The 24,055-nt window shown below is 37.1% G+C and overlaps 1 protein-coding gene and 1 long non-coding RNA gene across 3 annotated transcripts in view; one reads left to right on the top strand and one right to left on the bottom strand.

Annotated features, from left to right (window-relative positions):
• Positions 1–7,470, bottom strand: part of LOC141567917 (uncharacterized) — a 29,195-nt gene extending 21,725 nt beyond the window's left edge. For both annotated transcript variants that reach the window (XR_012490896.2, XR_012490906.2), the window contains exons 1-2: positions 6,373–7,470; positions 6,261–6,289 (exon numbers count right to left, since the gene is read on the bottom strand). This is a non-coding gene — a long non-coding RNA (uncharacterized LOC141567917). The remainder of the gene's footprint in view (positions 1–6,260; positions 6,290–6,372) is intronic.
• A 5,133-nt stretch (positions 7,471–12,603) lies between these two features.
• Positions 12,604–24,055, top strand: part of TMEFF2 (transmembrane protein with EGF like and two follistatin like domains 2) — a 230,517-nt gene continuing 219,065 nt past the window's right edge. The window contains exons 1-2 of the mRNA XM_019740775.2: positions 12,604–13,183; positions 15,578–15,687. Coding sequence (XP_019596334.1) covers positions 13,012–13,183; positions 15,578–15,687 — 282 coding nt within the window. The 5' untranslated portion in view covers positions 12,604–13,011. The remainder of the gene's footprint in view (positions 13,184–15,577; positions 15,688–24,055) is intronic.

Below are 24,055 nucleotides of genomic sequence, written 5' to 3'. Positions count from 1 at the left end.
TCTGGAAGAATAACATTATTTATTAATCACTTCTTAATTATGTGATTCTCTAAAATATAAGTACCAATGATATATAGTAAAGGGCCGACAAGTCCACAGTGAAATAGGTAATGAAATTAATGAGATTTCAGAAGACTTTTGATATAGGCTGTCATCATAATGTTGAAATGGGGAAAACAATAAATTCAAGATTTATGTTTGAGTTAACATCAGTTAGACTTCCATGTGTTCAATACTCATGATAAGTTATTTTAAGATCAGGAATTTGTAACTGAAATAACTTTAGGCGTGTCTTCAGAAGTCAGATTTTAAGATTGTTGAACTTATTGATTCCCTCTTCATGTACACAATATCAGAGATATCAAAATAACAAATAAAGTAGTTTAAATTTGTCTTAAATCTTCTCTGAAATGAAGTGTAGTAAAGCTAAATGACATTTAAAAATTGAATTGAAATCTTTTTTTTTTTTTTTTACATTATATGGAGATGACCTATCTGTATGTCTCCAGACAGATAACTAAATGCTTCCTAAATATACATTTTCACGAAATGTAACTTCCTACAAAATGGCAATGCTCCTAATATGTTTATACTCGTATATAATACAAATATATATTGAACATCAAGATGAGGGCATTTTGTTGCTATGTCAATAAAAGCTTCATCATCTAACCCTTTACCTTTCAATCAGATGACACTAGCAAGACAATATTTTATTAGAGAAGTAGAACTTATCAGAGAAATAGGTTATTGTTTTGGAATGTCAGCCTATTAATGCTGTAAATTTATCTTCACATATGTCATGTGAGATGCATTAGTGCCCATTAGATGCAGGTATAAGCTAAACATTAATGGAGCTATTGTTGGTATCTTTTCACCACAATATCCTCCCAGTCATGCGTGCCATGTCTCTGAACAGAGCTTTCTTCTAAATGGTAGACCATTCTAAATAACATGCAATTAGGAAATGTGCTATTCTACTGCATTAAAGCACAAGGCAAATGCAGGTTATTAGCATCCATTTCCAGTACAACTTTGCAAGTGAGAGAATGAGCGCAACAAGGAAGCAATCACTTACCTTACAACAACAGTTTAAAAAGCAGATATTTACAATCTACATAGTCTACTTCGAGAAGCTTTCTTTCATCTGTTTGTTATTATCTTGAGACTCAAAAAATAAGTTTGTTCTTCAAGAACATTGAATCTTATATTAAAAAACATTGGATAAATCTTTTAATATTAATAACCAAACCCTTAAAATGGAAACAAAAATGACTGTTGTAAGGATCATGAGAATTACTTAAACAGTTTTGTAAGAAACAAGGGCTGTGTAAATATGATTAACATTAGTACTAATACATAATTAAACAGTTTCCCTGCTAAAAGTATATTTGGTCATAAAATTAACATTGGCTTTTTCCACATTCACCATTGACATTTGTATTTCTTTCCTTACCTCTTCAAGGAATCACATATCTCAAATATCTCAAGGATATATATGTTAATTACAAAACTTTTATCAAAACATTTTCAAAAACTTCTAAATTATTGTCTCATTTGCTTAGGGGGATATGAGAGATCAAAATTTCAGAAAGTAATGGATTATGAAGAAAGCCCATTATTTCCTGCTTACACAATGACTTAGTTGTGTTTAAAGTATATACATCTTATCTTCTAAAGTGTCCTACTTTTCTGGAATTCATTAGCCTACATATAAAAAATTGGAAGTCTCATATACAAAGTGATTTACAATATTCTTAACACTAGCATAGATCCGCCTAGTTACATTTTGTTGTATCTACTAGAACTTCAATTAGAAGTAATTTCTCAATCTGGAGGTTTGGAGGCTGAGATGTAACCAGTCATTGTCTAGGTTTCTAACTCAAACTTCAGCCTCAAAAAATAAGTCACATGAACTTCCTTTGATTTGTACACACTCGAGCAGGTAACAAATAATGCCTTTCCTATTACAGAGAGCCTTATAGATTACAGATCTCATTTAATCCTCATATTGTAACTGTCAAGTTACATATACAAAGAGGATCTGTGAGATAAGGCTCACATGACTTCAAGAGTCAGAACCAGAACTTGAAATCAGATTTCAACACAAGTTCAGAGTCCAGGCCATTACCCCAAAGTTGTTTGTGTGATACTAATCCATAGCCAACTATTTATGTACGGGGAAAGGCACCGTTTTTAAAGTTTGTATAACCTGAAAAAGAAAAAAATTAGCTTTATAAAAGGAAAGAGAGGAAAGAGTTAATTCATTTTGTCTACACTTGTATGTCATGTTAAACATTGTTCTTTGTATGTCTAATAGATACGACTATCTTTGTATGATATAATTAAGCACCCTTAGAAAGAGTACAAGACCAACCCACATTGCCTTGAATTTTGTACTACAGCAACTAATATTTCACTGGATTTCAGCATCATTAAGTACTATGACAGCGAATGGATAGCATTCAGTTTATAAGAAATTATAACTGCAACATTTGTGTGCAAGAAAGTCAGAATTAAATTGGAGAGATATTTCTAATATTTCCAATATTGTACTCAGGTTAAATGCATGTCTCACTGGGAGTAGTTAAGAACCAAAATGTAAGGCTTTGTTTGCTAGCTATCTCAGTTTTTCTCCCTAAAAGCATACTCATGGTATTATTATAGTCTTTAATGTCTTTATTGGGGACGTGGGGTAGCTATCCTTGTTGAAAAGACAGTATATAATATATCACTGCTATATTAATGTTAAGTAGCAAATAAAATAAATGTCTGTAAAAAAGGGACTGAAAATTATGAGACATCCAAAATGGAATCTACCTGGCCAAATAAAATACTTTTCCTTGTGTTATTAAGTGAATATAGCAAGAAATAGAACAGTGCTTATGGTAAAAACCCATTTCTAAATCAAAAGAATATACACATGCACACATATATAAATATACAGACATTTTACTAATATTTTTATGTGTACATCATTTTGATTTATCATATATGTATATGTGTATATATATACAAAATATGTATATGTGTATATATATATATACACACACGTATATACACATATACATATATATATGTGTGTGTGTATCTATATATATATGTATGTATGTGTGTGTGTGTGTGTGTTTGTGCGTGTGAGTGTAGAACGGAAGATGAGGGGGCAGCCAGTTTGCTCAGTTGGTTAGAGCATGGTGCTCTTAACAACAAGGTTGCCAGTTCGATCCCCACATGCGCCACTGTGAGCTGCGCCCTCCACAACTAGATTGAACTACTTGACTTGGAGTTGATGGGTCCTGGAAAAAAACACTTAAATAGATAAAAGTTAAAAAAAAAAAAAAGAATGGAAGATGGATGTCTTTATGATATAAATTGTCTATTGTGTAGATGTATACATGCACACAAACATATATACACATGTATGTATATATTATATACATATACATGTTTGTGGATATATCTCTATATGTACAGGTAACCCCCATATAACAGGGTTGTTAGGTTCCTAAAAATGCTCTGTTATGCGAGTCGCTGTTGTACGAAACAGAACTAATACAAAAAGGGAGCTAGGTTCCAAAAATTAAAAAAGCACACTATTATATTTTTATAATTAAGAGATCTATCTTTATGAAAGCGATTTTCACCAAAAATATAAATATCAATATGTATTAAATAATGTTTTCTTCGTCATCACTACTAAGCACCATTAACCGAGGGTGTTTTCTTTTTGACAAGATATCTTCATCCTCTGAACTTAATATTCCATGAACAAAACATTTAAAATTCTAATAAATTTTAAAATTCTGCAGTCAAATCTGATATGACATGCACGCTCGAATGAAAAATTTCAAATGAGATATCTTTTGCTCTTAAAAGCTTTTATTATGTTCCGTGGTTGTTCGGGGATTTCTCTAATTCTCAAACCATGTTAGAGTGAAACCATGTTCTAAGATGCTGTTTTGTACAAGGGTTTCCCCCAATTCTTGAACCGTGTTAGAGCAACACCATGTTATAGAAGTACCGTGTTATACAGGGGTTACCTGTATAGCTACACACGCACGAGACGTGATGAAAAAAGATGGTGAATGCTCCTACTGAATGCCATCCAACGGAAACGCAGGGATCTTCAATACGGGAAGCAGCACGTCCAACCTTGGTAACAGTTTGTGGCAAGTTTCAACTCAGTACAATCAATCATTAATCGGATGTGAGCTATGGTTGAGAGAAGGTGTGTTTTAAAGTATGTCATAAATCATCCTCCATCATGACAATGCTCTGTGTCACACATCACTTCTGGTGTATGGCAATTTCTGTCAAATAAAAACATTATGTGGTGTGTCCTCATGTACCTTATTCACTGGATTTGGCACCATGAGATGTCTGGCTCTTCCCCAAAGTCAAAATGACCAGGAAAGGTAAATGTTTTGAATGGATTCAGGACATCAAGGCAGCCACGACAGCACATCTAAAGATAATCACGAAGGAGGACTTCCAGAATTGCTTCAGAAAGTGGCAAGAATGATGGAATAAGTGGGCAATGTGTCTTTTACTATAATACATTTTTTAAAATTTAGACAGTCACCATATTTTTTTATCACACCGTGTGTGTGTGTGTGTGTGTGTGTGTGACAGAGAGAGAGAGAGAGAGCCCCCCAAATATTACCTGCTACCTACCTTCCCCTCTCTTTGTTCATATTACTTTAACACCTGACATTTCACATCAAGCAATTTTTATTTATTTTATAGTCTGATGACTTGGGTGGTTGATCTGCTGACTTGAAGCAATGGCAAATATAAAAGTACCAAAAAAATAAAGGCACAAATACAGGCTGAGACCATGAATAAAAAACGCTGTCCACATGAGGTGCTGAGACTAAAGGCTGCCCATTAAGGAGCAGCAAGGTGGAGGAAGCAGGGGAGTACCAGGGTCCACATGGCAACTCTCGCTGGTGTATTCTAAGCATTACCTTCTCAGTTCTGGCTTTACATTCCAAAATAAATCTTGCTTAATAAAAAAGGGTCAACACAAAACTTTCAGGTTATTCCAAAGTGATTTTACTACCTTTATAGGTGGGTTCTTTGAGTATGTTGATTAATATGCTTAGCTTTAACATTTTAATTTAATTTAGGGTCATCTATTGAATGCTAACTGTGTACAAAGCATTTTGATGTATACCTGAACAAAGAATAATCTCCTTGAGCTGAAATTAAAGAGCTTTGATATGCAGTCTTATTTGACTAATTATTGTACATGACAAGCAAATCTTATATATGAAAGTCAGGATTTATAAAAAGTAAATTATAGAATTTACATAAAATAAAAAAGTAAACTAGTTTTATAGTTATTAAATAATTTGCCACCGAGACATCTCTTTTCTATTATTAGATGCACTAAATTTAAAATATATATAATTTCACAATAATATATATATAATATACAGCAGACATCTAATATAGCTAAATGCAATGTATAAATACATATGAGTCACAGATATTAGGATTGCAGAGATATCTGGTCTACAGGGGAAAAAGAATAGAAATAAAGTAAAAGAAAGAAAAGAAAGAAAGGTAACGCTGCGCCAGAAAGATGAAATGAACGTCTGCCTTAAATCTCCAGATGACTTCTATTTATAGACTCAGTCCTTCCTGAAACCTGTTTCCTTCCTCTCCCAGAACTCCACAACACATTCTGCCCCTCTTACACCAGGCTAAGTATCTTTCTTACTCACATAGCCAAGAGAAGTCTGGCCAAGATAGAAAACTGAGGCTCAGAAAAACTAAGTAACTTGTCCATGGAACCCAGTTTGTGTCAGGGCAAAAATTCCAACTCATGTAAGCACAGATCCCTGGCCTGTTGTATGGCCTTGCCTTGTCATCATATCAGAAGCTCAAATAATAGCCAGTGAGTGGCTAAGTGTCCAGATTTACCTTGAAAGCAAAGAAATAAGTATAGAGATGTAAAGAATTCTATTTAAATTCTCTTTAAAATCTTGTGAAATATTCTAGCTAAACATTTTTAGCATGTTGAACAATGTTAGCTACAGCTCCTCAGCAAGCAGTATTATCAGGTACAATCTGTATCAGATCCTGTTACAATCGCCACTAAAGAAATTAGGGTATCTAATTGAGAGTTTACATGAGATAAAACTGAAGAACTTTTTTTAAAAGTTGGAAGTAGTGGGTCTGACATTTTAATTATCTTCTCAAAATGTTTATGACAAGGAATGTCTCATCAGAAGATAGAGCTGTGGTATACTTACCCTACTGTGAGCTGGCTTCACTGCTGTTTCTGTAAAAAGACAAGTCAGAGGGAATGATCAGCTTTCTCATGTAACATGCTGATACAATTAAAAAAAAAAAAAAGCCTCATACCTGTAAACTGTTGTTATTAAAGATGTAGTACGTGAGTCATGCAGGGTGTCATGCGGGGTCTCTGGTCTCGCTTCCCGCATGAGAACGCAGGATATGGTGAGGCCAAAAAGGAACACTAACGGAGCCATGGATAGGGGAGTCATATTCTTGCTGGCGGCTGGGTTGGAGACACAGGAAGCAGGAGCCACAGGATCCGCAATCTGCCGACTGCTTCTCTGCCAACCAATCCCACTTGCTAGCTGCAATCTGCACTTCCTAGCTTAGCCACGGCAGTTTTATCAGTGGCTAATGGCTAACTGGTAACAGCTAATGGCCAACTACTATTTGAGCCAGCATCTTTCCACGTGAGGCCAAGAGCCTCGAAACTGCTCTCTGGGACTCTGTCCCCATAACGTGGAAATCCATTGGCATAGTTTATTGTATTAATAGTATTTTCTTGCTAGAAGAGATTCCATGATCAAAATCTGAGTTCAATAAAGTTAAACAGGTGTTTGATGTGTTTTGGTTTGATTTTTACTGCAGGGCTCTTCAGAGCCTTTAATATGCAAATATGCATTGTGAAGCTACAAGTGAGGGAGCTGAGGGACTTTTCTATGAAACATTTCCCAAATTTATTTTGTGACAGAAGTCTCTCCCCTCCATTTTTCTGTTTCTTTCTTTTTTCCTCTTTTTTTCTTTTTTTAAAACTGGGGGGAGGGTGGTGGTGGTGAAAGAAAAACACCTGTAGAAAGAGCAGCGAAGTGGTTGAGAATATTAGTTCTTGAGTGCCCTGCTGTGCTACTGACAAGTAATTTGAGGGGGGGGGGGGAACACAATTCAATGTCACAGATAATAGAGAGCGAAATGATTGAGGCCTATTGTCAGAAATAAATGAAATGTTTAGAACATAAAAGACTAGGTGGTGCTAATAACACAAATTGGAATAACTACTGCTACTAATTCTTTTCATAAAGCCAGGGAGTAGTCCACTTCTAATTTAGCCAGGGAGCAGCCAAAGACAAATATGAAAAGCAGTTTCATTCCCAACTGATTTAAGCTCTGGTTATGACTGAAAAAGAAAAAAAAAATTTCATAATGATTTGAAGATTTAAACTAAACCCTAAGATAAGGCTATGATTAAATATCAAACTCTTGGAAAACTAGTGGCAAACATTAACTGCTGCATATTACTTTGGTTAAATATTGTAGCGGGTAAAAGGGATCAAATATGTGGTGATGGAAAGAGAACTGACTCTGGGTGATGAACACACAATGTGATATATAGATGATGTATTACAGAATTGTACAGCTGAAATCTATGTAACTTCACTAACAATTGTCACCACAATAAACTTCAATTTATTAAAAAAAATATTGTAATCAAAGAACACCTTTTGTGAGATGTTTATTTTAAAAGCTTTAAGTGAAAAAAAATCGGTCTTTTTGCCTGCTGAATACTTGGGTACTTGGATACTAAGGAAACACCCACTCATTCATGTTCCCCATGGCACTGCCTATCAACAACAACTGCTATGCATTACAATCACCAAGGAAACTTTAAAAAAATATATACCAACGCCTCTGCCTCACGTTCAGAGATTCCAACTATTGGACTGGGGACTCTGCATCGGTATTTTTTTAATTTCTCAGGTGATTTTAATGTATAGTCATGACTGGGGCCCAAGAGGAAATAAATCACTCCAGTACTGAAATTATAAATCTAAATATAAACTACCAAAAATAATTAAGGACACAGGAATCTATAAGGCATAAGAAAACTTTTATGTTATAACATTATTTATTTAAATCATTGCTTATTATTTATGCATCAAAGGGTGGAATATAGCAAATTTAATTACTATCAGTTAAAAAAAATTCAACCAGAAATGAAGATGACTTCTCTGAAACATTGTCCATGGCATTTGGTCTATAAATAAACACTTAACGTTCTAACATATTTATTAATTACCAATAATATAATATGCATTTTATATTAATAAATTATAAATGAAAACTAAGGTAATAATGATTTGGAACCTTATTATCTATCTATCTATCCATCTACCTATCTATATCTTAGGTAGGAATATCTATTTATATATCTGAGATAGGCTAGAAATTATGGGACAAAAGGTTAAGATTTTGGGTTAGATATGAAAACAATACTACACTTCATTATCAATAATGAGCATATTGTGTAATTTAATATCATACACGTATGACTTGTCACTAGTTACTTTCAATCATATATAAGTATATATAGAAATATAGCCAGCTACAAACACACATTTATTTAGTCATTCATTCATTTATATAGGTATTCTCCCCAAAGCCATCACAATTAAATCATACATTATTTCTCCTTTAATCTTCAGAAGAACTCTAGGAGGTAGAAATAATTATTATTCACATTTTACAAATGAGGACAATTTCTACAGTCACAAAGTTAGTAAGTCAGAGATATTAGAAACAATACATATTGGTGAACATATGCATATAAAAATTAAATATTTAATGATGTTAGAGAGACAGATGTGTAAAACACCTCTTCTCCATACTCAGTATAATCTTCTATCCTGTCTTAGAAACCTCTCTGCAAAAGTCCTGTGAAAACTGAGCAAGAATCCAGATAACTTTTCACTTGTCATATAGGTATATCTTAGTTCTCAAACAAAGATGGTATTAAAATATAGATTTCATGGTCCAACCCCAGACTTCTGAATTAGAATCCCTGCTAGTAAGATCCAGAATCTGACTATCTTTTAAAAAATCCCTTAAGAAATTCATATGAATTCCAAGCATGGAAACACTGAATCTCATTGCTCATAGTTGACATGTAGTGAGTTTGGGTCTTACTTATGCTCCATAAAAAGGCATGGACAAGTGGCTATGTTCTCAGGTACCGTTTCCTTTCTCAGAGGCTAAAAGGCCCAAGACCTAAGTCAACATTTTCTGCTATGATTCCTAATGTTGCCCTTTCCATATGTGGGGGAAAAAAATCTAAAAAACAGTTTTCTGGAAAAAAAAGTCTGTGCTATTTTTACTTTAAAAATATGACAGCTTGATTTTTACCTCCTCTGAGTCAATTCTAGAGTGTGTATGTCACAGATAAACTGTTTTAACTCAGGAATAGTGGAGACAAATATTGTTTAATATTTTAAAATAAGAAACTTCACAAATGCATGATAGGATTGTATTGCAGTACTAGTAATCATATAAAATTCAATGCAAAATACAATTCTCATAGACCTAGTTTTAAATTTAGTTTTAATAAGTAAACTGATTGGACCCTGCTAGAGGAAAAGTTGAAGCACTAATCCAACCACAAAGGCATTCTTCATTGCTATAAAATGTAATGCCTGTCTACTTCCTTTGTACTAATGATGAGGCGAATAATGTATGTATTTTATTTATGTGTTCAATAATACTATGGTCTGTTCAGTGAATGATGATGCTCTTCTGCCACTTGGTGGTGCTTGCCAGTTTCAGAATTTGTTTCTTGGTGGCACTGTAACAGTAAGTACAAAGTAAGCTGAACAAAATCACAGCATTCCTATTGAAAAGGCTTTGCTTCAAACTGTTTAATAATTTAAAGAACTTCTGTGGAAGCAACTGCATTTGTTAACCAGTCACAACCGGTAATTAACTCCTTTGGAGTTTTAAGTTACTTTGGGCAAAATGTCTTAGGAAGAATACATATTACTAGAAAGCATGCCAAAATTTTACTTAGCAGAGAATTCAATAACACTTTTACTCTGCTAAGAGGTTCTGTAAAATTCTACTTATATAGCCGAGCATTGAAATTCTAGCAAATCCCGTTTCATTATCATAATTACTAAGTAAACACTCTTAAGGACTTTGCCTTTAGTTTCAAGCATGACTTATTTTCATAAGCCTGATTAGTTGCCACACCAGCCTTGCTATGGAAAATGACACGTTCTCATTCTGAACTGGGGAGTTGTTAAATCTTGATCTATATTAAGCGTATATTTATGTTGCCGTTTCTGCTGAAAGGGGGCAGTGAAAAACATCTCCAATTCCTTTTTTTTTCCTTTTTTTCTTTTTTGAAATATCGGCTGGCAGCTCTATCTAATGGGCATTTCGTTTCCTTAAAGAATTTAGCTGCGCTGTCTAGAAGTCGATTTTCTGATGCCTCCAACGTCTGGTCAAATTGATCTGTTTTAATGGAGTCTTCGTCGGTGAGGAAGGAGCAAGATGCCACCGACTAGAATGCTGGGATCTGCTGCTTAATTGCCAGGAGAGAGAGAGAGAGAGAGAGAGAGAGAGAGAGATTCAGAAATCTTTGGAGGTGGGCGGGGGTGGGGGGGGAGGGAGGTTGGGGGGGGGGGGGGAGGCAATCTCCGGGCGGAGGCGGAGATGTAAGATAAAGGAATGGGTTTCACACAGGAAAAAATGAGATTTCTTTGAGGCACCGAGGTGCTGCACGATCACATCTCTCAAAGGAGAAGTTAAAAAGCAAGGAAGTGGGAAGAGGTTGAAGGTTAAAGTACTTACAAGGATAGCTCGGGTACAATTTGTTTTTCTGGCGGTGCCTGCAAAGGATAGATAGTTCCTGTTTTCAAAGTATATGAGTGCCTTTTGTAAGTGATTGGGGATGGACACTAATTGCCTGTGGGATGCTATCAAACATGCTCTTCTAAATTCAGGTGACACATAAGGAGAGGGGGAAAGGCGAGATTAGAAAGAGAAAGAAAAAAAAGGAAGAGATGAGGGCTCTTAGAAAGAAAGGAGAGGAGAGAGGAGAGGGAGGGAGGGAGGGAGGGAGGGAGGGAGGGAGGGAGAGAGAGAGAGAGAGAGAGAGAGAGAGAGAGAGAGAGAGAGAGAGAGAGAGAGAGAGAGAAATAGAAAAGGAGGGTGCGGGGAGAGAAGGGAAAAAAATCCTGAATCATTGGACAATTACACAGAAAACACTCACATAGAACAATCACATAGAAAAGAAAACTCATTCAAACACTGTGACTTCAATAACGACCAGGGTCACGAGAGAAAGATGCTCCTCTCCATCCCTGTCCCGGGAAGCTCTGGGTCCCGTTACTAGCGACTAAAACACCATTAGTCTGAAGAGTGTGTCTAACTGCGTGAAGAATGCAGCAGGCGGAAGGCGGGTCCCGCCACGCTGTTTCACAAGGCCGGCTGGAGAGAAAGAAACAAAGGTGCAGAGCGGGAGATTCCTGCCAAGTTAGACCTTCTCGCATCGTCCAGGTCACTGGCGATAGGGAAGAGACCCGCGAAAAGCTCCCTGGGCCACTACCCGCGCCACCAAAGTGAGCCGCTTTTCTCGATGCTGCTTACCAGAGGATGCGCCCGGCAACCCACCCATTGCTGATGCAGAGGAGCCTTCCCTCCCTCTCTCTGCCCACTTGTCACGACCAAATCTGACCTTCGAAACACATTTGCCCCGCATCTCCCAGGCAGCCATACAAATAGGCTCCAGGCTGGAGATGACCGTGTGATGGGGAGAGGGCTTCAAATCTTCGACTCCTCCGGGTGGGTCTGGGCTGCAGGGAGCCGGGGAGGGCAGGAGACAGAGAAAAGAAAGAGGAGAGAGCCTGGAAGGCTGGTTCAGCCAGCTGGGAGAGCAGCCTCAGGGTCGCAGTCTCCTGTGGGAACTGCAGCTGCTTCCTGGCCGACCAGAGCTGTTCTCACACCACCGCCTCTCACCCTCTCTGGCTCTCTGCTACTCCCTAGAGAAATGTCACTGGGCTCTCCGCGGCGATTTTCCCAGCCTGTATCCGGTTACGGCCAGGGGGCGCACTGCCGCACGCTGAAGTGCGGGGCGCCTGCAGGACGCCTCCTCTGTGCCCGCTTTCCCCTCTTTGCTCTGCTGCTACGGCTCCTCCGCCCTCACCAGCTCCAGCTCTGAGAGACGCCACCCAGCCGCGGCCGCCGCTCGCACCCAGGGGTCAAGCACGGAAGTGGGGCGCTAGAGCTGACCCTGCGCCCGGTAGCAGGCGTCCTAGGGCGAAGAGTGAAAGGGCAGGTGGTATGTATAGGTGTGGGAGTCACCCACCCAGAAGCCTGCGCGTCTCACTTGAACCTTCGCCGCCTAGCCCCACTCGGACCAGCGCCTGGCGAGCTAGCCCATCTGTGACATCCGCCGCCGCTTCCTCCTTGCATCTCCTCGCCGACCCCTCCCTCCCGGGACCTGCATCCCGCTCCGCCAATCAGCGTCCGACTGCCTCTTCCCACGTGATCCCGGGCGGGCTAAGGACCTGCTGCTTCCCAAACGCCAGAGGGATGCGGGCGGCAGAGCGCGAGAGGCGGCTGCTGGGCTGCGGGGCGTTTTGACTTTTCCTCCACCCAGCCTCCTTGGGCTCCTCTCCTCTGTCCCTGGACTCCGGTCTCCTGCTCTCCCAGCTTCCCAGAGCCCTCTCCTTATGGCAGTAGCTTCCCGCGCCTCCGGCATAGCTTTTCAGCGGACGACCCTCTCGCTGCTGGGGCTGAACCGGGTCACTGGATGTTGCTGAAACTCTCGAGATCATGCTCGGGTTTCGCTGCTGCTTCGCCGTCAGGTGCCACTGCCACCACCGCTGCTTCTGCTGCCGTCGTCCGCGGGATGCTCAGTAGCCCGCTGCCTTGCCCCCGCGATAGTGTGTTCTTCGGAAGCCGTTTGCTGCTGCAGAGTTGCGCGAACTAGTCATGGTGCTGTGGGAGTCCCCGCGGCAGTGCAGCAGCTGGACACTTTGCGAGGGCTTTTGCTGGCTGCTGCTGCTGCCGGTGATGCTACTCATCATTGCCCGCCCGGTGAAGCTTGCGGCTTTCCCTACCTCCTTAAGTGACTGCCAAACGCCCACCGGCTGGAACTGCTCTGGTAAGTCCAGAACCCCAGCTCCCAACCCTTCAACCCCGCAGTGGAAACGCGCTTTTCCAGCACAGACCAGTCTACCCTACCTAGCGCGTGTCCCCAGCCCCTTACTTCCTACTGCCCCAAACCCCGGAGACGACCGACCTCCACCCAAAGGAGCACAGAGAACTGTTCCTGGCCCCTAAGGAAGGCTGGGGGTTGGGGGGTTGGGGGGGGCGGAGGGTCTGGTGGGGGCAGAAAGTGCAGGTTGAGGAACCTTTCCATCCTTGCGCTTGAATTGGAACTGCGAAGATTTTGAGAAATGTTAAACGGGATGTTTTTGTGAATTCACTGAAAAGAGCACCAATTCTTGGGAAAACACTAAAACAGTCTTACCCATCACTAAAGAAAAAAGTGTAGCTAGAACGAGCTAGAAATAACTTTATGAGAACGAACGAGTGACAAAGCAATAAATCAAATGACTGCAGGGGAAACACTAATTCCTGGCAAAAGTGTAATGAAGGTGCGCTGGTCTTGTGTTCAAGACCAGGTTATACGGATTCTACAGGAGCTTGGGTTTCAAGAAATCCAAAACCTCTCTCTCTCTCTCTCTCTCTCTCTCCCTCTCTCTCTCTCTCTCTCTCTCTCTCTCTCTCTCTCTCTCCCCCCCCCCCCCCTCCCATCCTCTTTCTCTCCTTGACTGCAAAATACATTGTTTTGGAAGCTCACAGATACCACACTTTTGCCTCCCCAAGCTCCTAGATCGTAAAGGAAGTTGAGAAAAGAATCATTCGTAGGTCTCTCAGGACCAGGTGGGCATGACTAAGGCCGGTCAGGCTCACGCACAACCGGGCAAGGAACGGAAACGACCCCATTGGGCGCTGACTCCTCCATTTCTGGGCAGAGTTCCTTAGGGATGGGTCAATCGCTCTTTCTGCTCACTTGGATCTCTTCAGAATCTGAACTCCAGAGCTTGTCAGTCTTTGCTTTGCTGAAGCCTCCTGATGAAATAGGGCCCGCGGATGGGAGTTGCCGCACTCTGAACTGGATTCGCATTTCAGTATGACAGCCCTTAGTATAACGGGCTGGATTATGGTGTGATTTCATTGACATTTTAAACCCCATTCACACGTCTGGGTATTGTCCCTTAGGTCTGATCTGTTCTAGATTTAGCAAGTGTGTATATAGTTTTTCATCTTCTGTAAATATAATCCTGCTACAGTTAAATCTGACTCTAAATAAAGTGGCTTTAAAGAGATGTATGTGAGTTCAAGTGTATGTAACTTTAGAAAGGAGGTAATGACCAACTGTAACTTACAGGATGAAAGAACATCTAGCTGTGGGTTGTTAGTGATGTAAATTCCACAAGGAAAATTATTATGCATCACTGTAGTTTGTGCTTTTTAAATACAAGATTTGCAACCCTATTAAATATGGGTCAATGATAGCCTTTGTTCTGTTTTTGACAATTTCTAAATTTGGCATTTTTATTAAACTCAACATGTTTTCTGTAACATACTTGTGGTTCGTGCATGCATGTATGTTATTTTGGAAAGGCTAATTTCCACTCTGCAGGTGCCTAATCACTTTTTATGTCCTTTATCATAGGAATATTAAACAACCTGTAAACTTAACTGTTTGAAATGTTGATAGCTTTGTAGTGCAACATGACTGGTTTGCTTCATCCCTAACGATAGTATTGTTTTAGGAAATAACTATAACTTGAATGTGAAATTGAGGTTGGCAATGAAGAAATTCATTATTAGCTGGATATCTTAAAGAGATCTGTAGAAACTAGAGAGAATGAACAGATTTTCCAGGCAGAATGTCAAGAACCTGGCACACCTCCCCCCCCCCATCCCTGTTAACTTAGAGGTGATCAATCTTCATTTGAGCCAGACAGACCATCACAGAAAACACTGTGCCTGTTTATCTTTATTATTGGGGCTTTGTTTCTTCTTTGTCTGGAGAAATTCCAAATAAGGGGCTGTTTCAGACTGTAAAGCGAAAGTATGATTAAAGATGGAGAAATGGTAAAATGGCATTCAGAGACCATCACCAGCTCTTTTCTGAAATGTGGATTTTGGGGGGTCGTAAACTATAGTCCACTTAATGAGAAAAAAAATAAGGAAGGTAGGAAGCAAGTGTTAAACGTTCATTCAGCATTGCCAGTATTAACCCCCAAATCACATAGCACTATCAAAAAAGGATATTAAAAAGAGAACTGACTAGAAAGGAACTGTGAAAAAAAACAAATATTGATCACTTAACTAGATTTTTTAAAAGTTATCAGCAGAGAATGACCTTGCAGTACAACTGTGGTTGTTGGAATTAAAATTTCGGGTAGTTCTTTTAAAGCTTCAAAACACCATGTTTTTGTTAAATGACTTTAGTGACTGGAGTGTTCTCTTTAAATTTGAGGTTATGATGACAGAGAAAATGATCTCTTCCTCTGTGACACCAACACCTGTAAATTTGATGGGGAATGTTTAAGAATTGGAGACACTGTGACTTGCGTCTGTCAGTTCAAGGTAAGAAGTCTGATATTTGCATTTTCTAATTCATTAACAAAACTACAAAGCAAAGATCTACCTTTATAACCCATCACTTGACAATTTACAGCTATGCAAGCTAAGAGGAAAGCTGGCACCAAGCAAAATACTGGCAAGAGAGCCAACTGATGTCAAGAAAACTTAGCTTTTTGGAGAAATGCATATGCCACAGTTACAAATGCCATGGGGGTGGAAAGTTTCAGGTTGTTCCTTTGGTGTATCAAAGGAATATTATGTTTCTGTGTCTCTTCTAGCATGCATTTTAGAAATCAACTACTGAGGGTAATAGTCAATTGACGGTGGATAAGAAGTGTGGATTTGTACTTTTGTTCTTTTTGATTGGAGCGATCATCTTTTGATCATATTGCTCTCTGTTTTAATGGTCTTGGGGTTTATTATACTGGCAAAATGATTAAGTTTTTAAATACACTTCTTAATATGACTTCAAAGCTATTGTACTTGTTTTGGAAATCATGAAATTTGTTAATCTATGTGAACATTTTATGGGTGCTACATTCAATTATAACTGAATCTCCCAGAAATCCAAAAGAGTTCAAATAGCCACAACCATAAACATGAGAAAGATGTACTTTGTGTCATGTTAAAAAAATAAATAAAAATAAAAGGAGATATTTCAGCACTATTATAATCAAAACTAGGTTATTAGTAACTAAGAAGATAGAACTCTGAAATGTCATTATTATAGTCATCATCTAACAAACGCTTTCTACCATGTAAATTATAAATCTTCATCTCTATCAAAATGATTAAGTAATCAAATATCCTTCAAATATCATAGATGTCATATCAATGTCTTATTCACCTTTGAGTGTTACTGAATTATTTTTATAAATACACGTAAAATCTAATATAAGGTTTAACTGGGAAACGTGCATAAACAAATCTATACATGAAATCAGGGGAAACTTTTCTAAGATTGTAAGCAAAACAAACAAAAAAATTAAAATCAAATTCAGGTCTAAATTTTGTTACAGTATGTGATATTTAGAATTACTGATGAAGTTTAAATATTTCAGATTGAATTCAATCTTCTAGTAAGAGAGATAAGAGAATTCACATTTAAATATAGTTTAACTGGCTTATAGATAAGCTAAAAATCTTGGATGTCATTTTCTTCTTTCTAAGAAAAGTAATAAAACAGCTGATACTTGTAAAGTGTACCACCTCCTGTTGGGTAACTATTGCTATGACCATGGTCTTTTAGACCATTCTATAGTGTTAGAAACATGTACTTTCATATTTAATATTTACGTGACACCAACGTCTATGGTCCCCAGCCACACCGTACAATGTAATTATGTCCTTTCAATGAACTACATGAGAGAGATGGAGCATGAGAACTCTCCAATTTATACTTTTCCCAAATGTTAACTAAAAGGAAAAATACAGTTGGATAAATCATTACTCATAGGCCCACAGGATTTTGTGGATTTTTTTCCCCTTTCTACTTGTGATTCCCATAAATTTGTCTTACTTTTGTAGCCAAGGGTAGACATGAGAAGTGAACTTATAAACAGTGTAGAATGAATCAAGGAGAATGTTCCTCAGATGGAAAGCCATAATTCTAAAAAGATTTTGTCATGAGAGGAAAAAAAAGGAGCTCACAAAATTCTAAATGGATGCATGCTACTAAAACGGAATGTACAATTGTCTTATTAAAGGAATGGTGTTCTATTTTCATGTTCCACAAAGGGTTTTGGTAAAACTTTCATCAGCTAACATATTTGTGTTTTTTATGCATTGATCAACCAGTCACATTTGTCATTAACTTAAATAATTATTGAGTGGAATAAATGGAGGGCAGGCAATGACTATAAGTTTGAACAAGAAACTACAATATAAATTTTCTTTTGCTAAACTCTGTAGCATTTTAAGTTTACTACTAGATTACTACTGCTATTAGTTTGTGCTCTGCAATAGTTGTCAGTCTATCAGGAGAAAAACATTTCCCTAGTGGGAAATTTAGATTCTGCACATACCAAGAACTAGAGTGGCTGAATTAAGTTGAACATCAAAGAAAATGCACAAGTTATACAAAGAATAATAGGTAGGATATTTTAGATGAAAGGTATCTTGATTCAGTACTTTCCAATACTTTTCACTGAATTTGAGGGTTTTTTTGTTGTTGTTGTTGGGATTTTTTGTTTGTTTGTTTTTAATTTCCCCAGTGTCTGATAGAAAGAGACAGGTCCTGAAAATCTATTTTTCTATACACTATACTAAGCAACCTGAGTTCATAATTCTTCCATTCAAATAGGATACAAACTATGATTTTTCTGGCTGAGAGTTAAATTTCAGAGGAATGGGTGTATATGCTTATAATCTATGTTTTTCAATTTGGATTATTATTGGAGCACTTACGAGAACATATAGTCGCCTTCACCTCTTTTTGATGATGTAAAATAAATGTATTCTATCCTTCAAACATATTACAGTAGATGCTTCATTATCCTAGGGAGATACATCCCAAGACCCCCAGTGGATGCCTGAAACCACAGATAGTACTGAACCCAATATGTACTATGCCTTTTCCTATATATACATGCCTATGATAATGTTTAATTTATAAATTAGGCACAGTAAGACATTGATAACAATAACTAATAAAAGTATATATTATATAAAATTATATATTATATTATGTATTACATATATTATATATAATATTATATATTATAGCAATTATAACAGTATACTGTAATAAAGTTATATTAATGTGTTCTCTTTCTCTCACAAAATATCTTATTGTACTATATTTATCTTTTCATGTAAAGGATGCACTTTACAGCATCTCTTTGGCATATCCAAATTGCCAGGATCATTACTCTTGCATTTGGGTCCATTTTTAAGTAAAATAAGGGCAACCTGAACACAAGCACTATGATACTGACAGTCGATCTGACAACCAAAATGGCTACTAAGTGACTAACAGGTGGAAAAGGAGCACAGCATGGAGATGCTGGACAAAGGGAAGACTCACGTTCCAGTGGGATAGAGCAAGTTGGCGTGAGATTTTATGCTACTCATAAAAGCACACGATTTAAAAGTTATGAATTGTTTATTTCCGGAATTTTCAATGTTAGACTTTTAACTGTTGCTGATCACTGGTAACTGAAAACACAGATAAGGGTGGACTACTATATCTCATTTATTTCTCTCAACTGAAAAAGTAATTATTTTCTCCTCCTTTTAAAGATGAAGAAATTAAGGCCCATAGATATAAATAACTTACTGTTAAGTATTGATATGAAAGCAAGAACCTAAGTCCTTCGACACCAAATCAATTTTTTTCCAGGACACTACACATGAAAATAAGAACATCAGTAACATCTACAAAAGTACAAATTTATTGTGGAGAACTCTTAATATCAAAAATAGTACAACTAAGTTCTTAGGTGAAGATATGAGTTCCAGAAATGGCCTGCAACCTCATGCATCCTACTTTCCTATCTGTATACCATATGGTATATGGCCAATCTAGTAAATCATTTGTGAAGATGAAAATTTAGATGCAGTGGATGGATAGATGGATGGAAGGATGGATGGATGGATGGATGGATGGATGGATGGATGGATGGATGAAAGGAGGAATGAAGGAAGGAATTAAAGAAGACATATATAGTTATTTGTAGATAGCACTAATCATACAATGATTAATTATCAATTTATAATTAAAAAATATGATGAAGCCTTATGTGTTTTGGGGTATTATTTAATTCAAATATTAAATATATTTTTATTTAAAAAGCCCTGCATTAGATTGCAATTGTTTCAGTTACTAGGACTGCATAACAAATTGTCCAGAACTTAGTGACTCAAAACAATGAACATTATTTTGCTCATGAATCAGTAATTGTATGTAGCTTAATGGAAACAGCTCATCTTTGCTCTGCTTGGCATTAGCTGAGGTGGGGGAGGGAATACAAAGGTTTGGTTCTGTACCGTCTCAGGGTTCTCACTGTTACGTCTGACTATCAGCTGGGAACCTATTCCTTCTTCATGTGGATCTCTCTGTATGGGCTAGTTTGAGCTTCCTTAGAGCACGGGGGCTGGGTTTCAAGGACAAGCGCTGAGAGAGAGATGGGGGTGGGGAAGAGAGAGAGAGAGGAGAAGAGAGAAGAGAGAGACTGGTAGAAGCTGTATCCTTTAATGATCTGGTCTTGGAAGTCAAAGAGTCACTTTTACCATAGCCACAGACTGGCCCACTCTCAAAATTGTAAAAAAAATTTCCATGTAAAGAAATGTAGTCACAGAGAACTAAAAGTTACCTATGGAATGATTAAATGATTGGGACATATGCAGGTTTTTTATCTTTTTCTTTTTTGGAAGAGAAACATACCACATTCAAAGCCATTATTCCTAAGCCTTTCACAACTGGGAATATAGCATATTCACTTAGCGTCTGTGGAGCACCTTCTATATGCCAGACCCTATGGAAGGTGCTGACAATACATAAAGTATAAGTTATGCATAGCTTCTAGATGCTGAAATCTCAGCTAAATTCAATCCTTATTAACCAACTAAGCAATAAATCATATGAAAAACTTCTCACATAAATTTTTCGTTCATTTGTAGCAAAATGAATTCCATATATTCTAGAGTGTCAAGTCATTGAATCTACCTGTGTGGCATGTAGTTGCTTTCTTAAGCAATGTGGATGTTTTGGAACAAAATCATTCTACTGAAAAACATATTTGGAAAGTAAACTTAAGATTTTTTAAATGTTAAGAAAAATACTTTCCCCTGAGAGGAAGTTTGTAGAATACATACATTTATTGGCCTAACCATCTGGGCCTGAATGTTATTTTTTCTCTTATCAGCCTGCTGTGTGGCCTTAGCAAGTCACTTAACATCTGAACATATCCCTTTATCTGAAACTGAGCAGTTTCATGATTACCACTAAAAACTATTTCCAACAATTTGGCATATTTTAATTTAGTAGTTAGCCTATTTCTATGCTTAGGGTTATCTTGTTTTACTCTAATTTTGTAATTTTAGATATACATGTTTTAGTGTTGATGTTAGATGGTGACTGCTAGTTAAAATGCATATCATGAAAGACAAATAACTTTTATTTCTTTTTATGAATGAATATTGCAGTTTGTTTTTAAAAATAACTCTGCTAATTCTCTCAAATGCCCCAGTTGACCATTTCAAGTGGGGAAACTGAGCAATAAACTTGTTAAATATTTAATTGTCAAGTGATATTCATAAGAGCCTACACCGAGGCAGTGAGAGAAATGGGAGAACCTGGGACCAGACTTCTTCTCCTGAGCCTTAAGGATTTAGAGTACGCTCCCTCCGTGTGTTATTCATATTAATGAGTGCAAGTCACAGTACTAAGGGCCAAAAACATCGTGCTGATAATCTACAGTTAAGCTCTTTGCAGCTCCATACAAATCTCCCTTTTGGCTTGGGCATGGAAGTTGGCAGCTCTGTTTTTAGCACTGTTCACATTTGGCTTACTGCATCCCTCAGAAATGGCATATAAGTACTTTGTCAGTTTATTTGATATTTTAAGATGCATTTCAGCATTGTGTATGAGCACTTGACAGACATAATAAATACTTCTCACCCTTCATTCCTCGTCCACTGACTACATCTAAGTAATTTGCAGACATAGATGAGAAGGATAAATAGAGAAATTCTAAGAATCAGAATGAAGAAAATGTGAATCCAAATTATCTACACACAAAGTATTGTAACCAGGGCTGGAGATGTAACCCGGGACAAGAATGCTAGGAAGGACTCAAGCATGAGATGCTAACTAGTCCAATTGTCCGCACTAATCATGAATACTGAAAGGGTCAGCAAGTCTACTGACTATGTTACCAGCTGTTTACTTCTTAATGGTCTCTCCTCCATGTGCTCAGATACCATTGTGTGTTAGTGGGTCCTCATAAGTCCTCCTTACATTTCCTCTCCCTGGTCCTAAACATAGCAGATTTGTCAAGCACCTCTCATCCGCCTGCCTCCCTGGCCATGGTTCTGACATGAGAGCCAGCTCCATTTATTTGGTGTCTCCCCAGCATTGCTCATTGGAAAATTCAACTCTTCACTGACATTTTGCTATTGCCTTTTTTCGTTAGCAGTGATGAAGATGTTCCTTCAGTCATTTGTAAATCAATTTTCAGATGTCGGTACACACACAGACACACACACACACATACACAGACACACAGTGGGTACCAAAAAAGTGTATACACATTTTAAGATAGCAAAAAACTGTGTTAAAATTACACTGATGGTAACTACTTTGAGCATCTCTTGTAATTGCAGAAGTCAAACGTGACTTGTATTCATCTTTTGTTATTGGTATGTATTATTACAATTTTAATAGTTTTTTCCTTTCTTAAAATGTGTATACATTTTTTGGTACCCTCTGAGTGTATATTTCCAAATGTTGGAAATATATACATATTTTTGGAAAGCATATGGAAGGCTACCCTTACACACATATCACCTGATCAGAACTTAATTGCCTATTGAGTTAAAGAATCCTCATTAGTGAAAAGTTCCAATCAAAACTGTTTTTAAAATATAATTACATAGATAGACTGAGTCTCCGAGGCAATAGTCTAACTGCTGAAAGGAATTATTGTATATAGAGGGCTTCTAGAATGCTTGGTTTAGAAATTGTAGAAATAACGACAATTTCTAAAATATGTCATATTTTAAATATTTTAATATTTTAATAATTTCTAAATAGATATGATTTAATATCTAAATCACCATGTTAGCAATTATGGTGATCCTAATATTAGTGGCATAGAATTTAGATTTATTATCGGGAGAAAAGTATATCACTATTAGTAAAAAATATATTTGTTTTTCAAAAATGGTTACAAAGTAAAGCTCATAAAATGGTTTTGATTTCAGAGAACATTTATAAATTGTTAGGATGGTTAAGCCATTATTACATAAAGGCAAAGAGCAACAGTTAAATGGTTGATTGGGAAGGAGAAAGTACAGCTATTGTAAGGAAACAGAGTAAAAAAATAAACCTGTTTTTATCACTAGATTATAACCTTATTGAGAATATTCTCTTTTATTGCACAAATTCTTGAGTTGAATTTAACTTATGATAGAATTTTAGGTTTATTATCATATATATTAAAACTTTCCTAGCTATCTCACCAGATCATTGGTTTATTTTGTATGTGTTATGAATTTACAACATATCAAAAAATCCAAATATTTTAATAAGTAGAAAACAGAAAAGTGTTTTCACATACATGTGTATGCATGATTTTCTTTAGTTTCTGGCATAGGTGAGTGTTATAAATAATCATCTTCAATATTACATTTGTTATAATTAAACAATGAAGTGTATCTGTAGTAGTAATTATGAGATAATCACATCTCTGATATAATTGGCAGGTATAGGACACAGCCAAGTAGCTCTAATGCCTTATACTGTGATTGTATTATGAGTGCACCCTGTAGGTTGCCTAATTTCCATTGTAAAATGTGTACTTTTTTTAAATTAAAATTTGTTGGGGTGACAATGGTTAGTAAAATTACATAGGTTTCAAGTATACAATTCTGTAATACATAATCTACTCAGATACTCGTATGCCACATTGTGTGTTCACCACCCAGAGTCAGTACTTTTTTGTAATGGGACTGTTTTTAAAATTAACTTTTCTCTTTATGAAATATATATTAATAGTCATACTTCTGAATAGTTAATGAAGTTTACATACAGTTCAGTAGTTGTTGAATTTTTTTCCTGTATTCCATAGTCTGTTGTTTCTCTCTACACTGTATCTACATCAATATCTCATGATCTAAAGATATTAGAAAAAATATTTAGTAATACAAATGTCTTACCACAATATTCAGAAATTTGTAAAGATTAAAATTCAACAGAGAAAAAAAGCATGCTAAGGAGTAACTGAATTCTCTGGCATTTCATGTATATACTTTCGCTCTCCAAACATAGACATTACCTATTTTTTTAATAGCTTGAATATTATAGCATGTTTTAATTTTTCCCACCAAGCCAGATGGGCTATATATCAGAAAAACAATATTATATAATATTGATATGGTTGTTGTGATCTCTTTTTAGTACTGCTTGTCTGATCACTCCGTTGGAATTGCCTGATCAGTTTAAAAGCTTTCCCCCCTCCCCACATTTGAATCAAATGACTGGTTGTCTGACTTGACTTTGCTTTTGCGTCTCTTTGAATGATGCCCTTGCAAAGTAAAAGACTTAATGGATGTAATGAGGATCATTCAAAACAAAGACAAGTATTTCCTTTTGTAAATGATTATTTCTTTTCAAGAAGTCAGAGGCATGTAGACTCCAGGACTAATCATA

The sequence above is a fragment of the Rhinolophus sinicus genome, chromosome 17, assembly GCF_057876585.1.
Source record: "Rhinolophus sinicus isolate RSI-liver-muscle chromosome 17, RSI-T2T, whole genome shotgun sequence".
Taxonomy (NCBI): Eukaryota; Metazoa; Chordata; class Mammalia; order Chiroptera; family Rhinolophidae; genus Rhinolophus; species Rhinolophus sinicus.
This window is presented reverse-complemented; position numbering and strand designations above follow the sequence as displayed.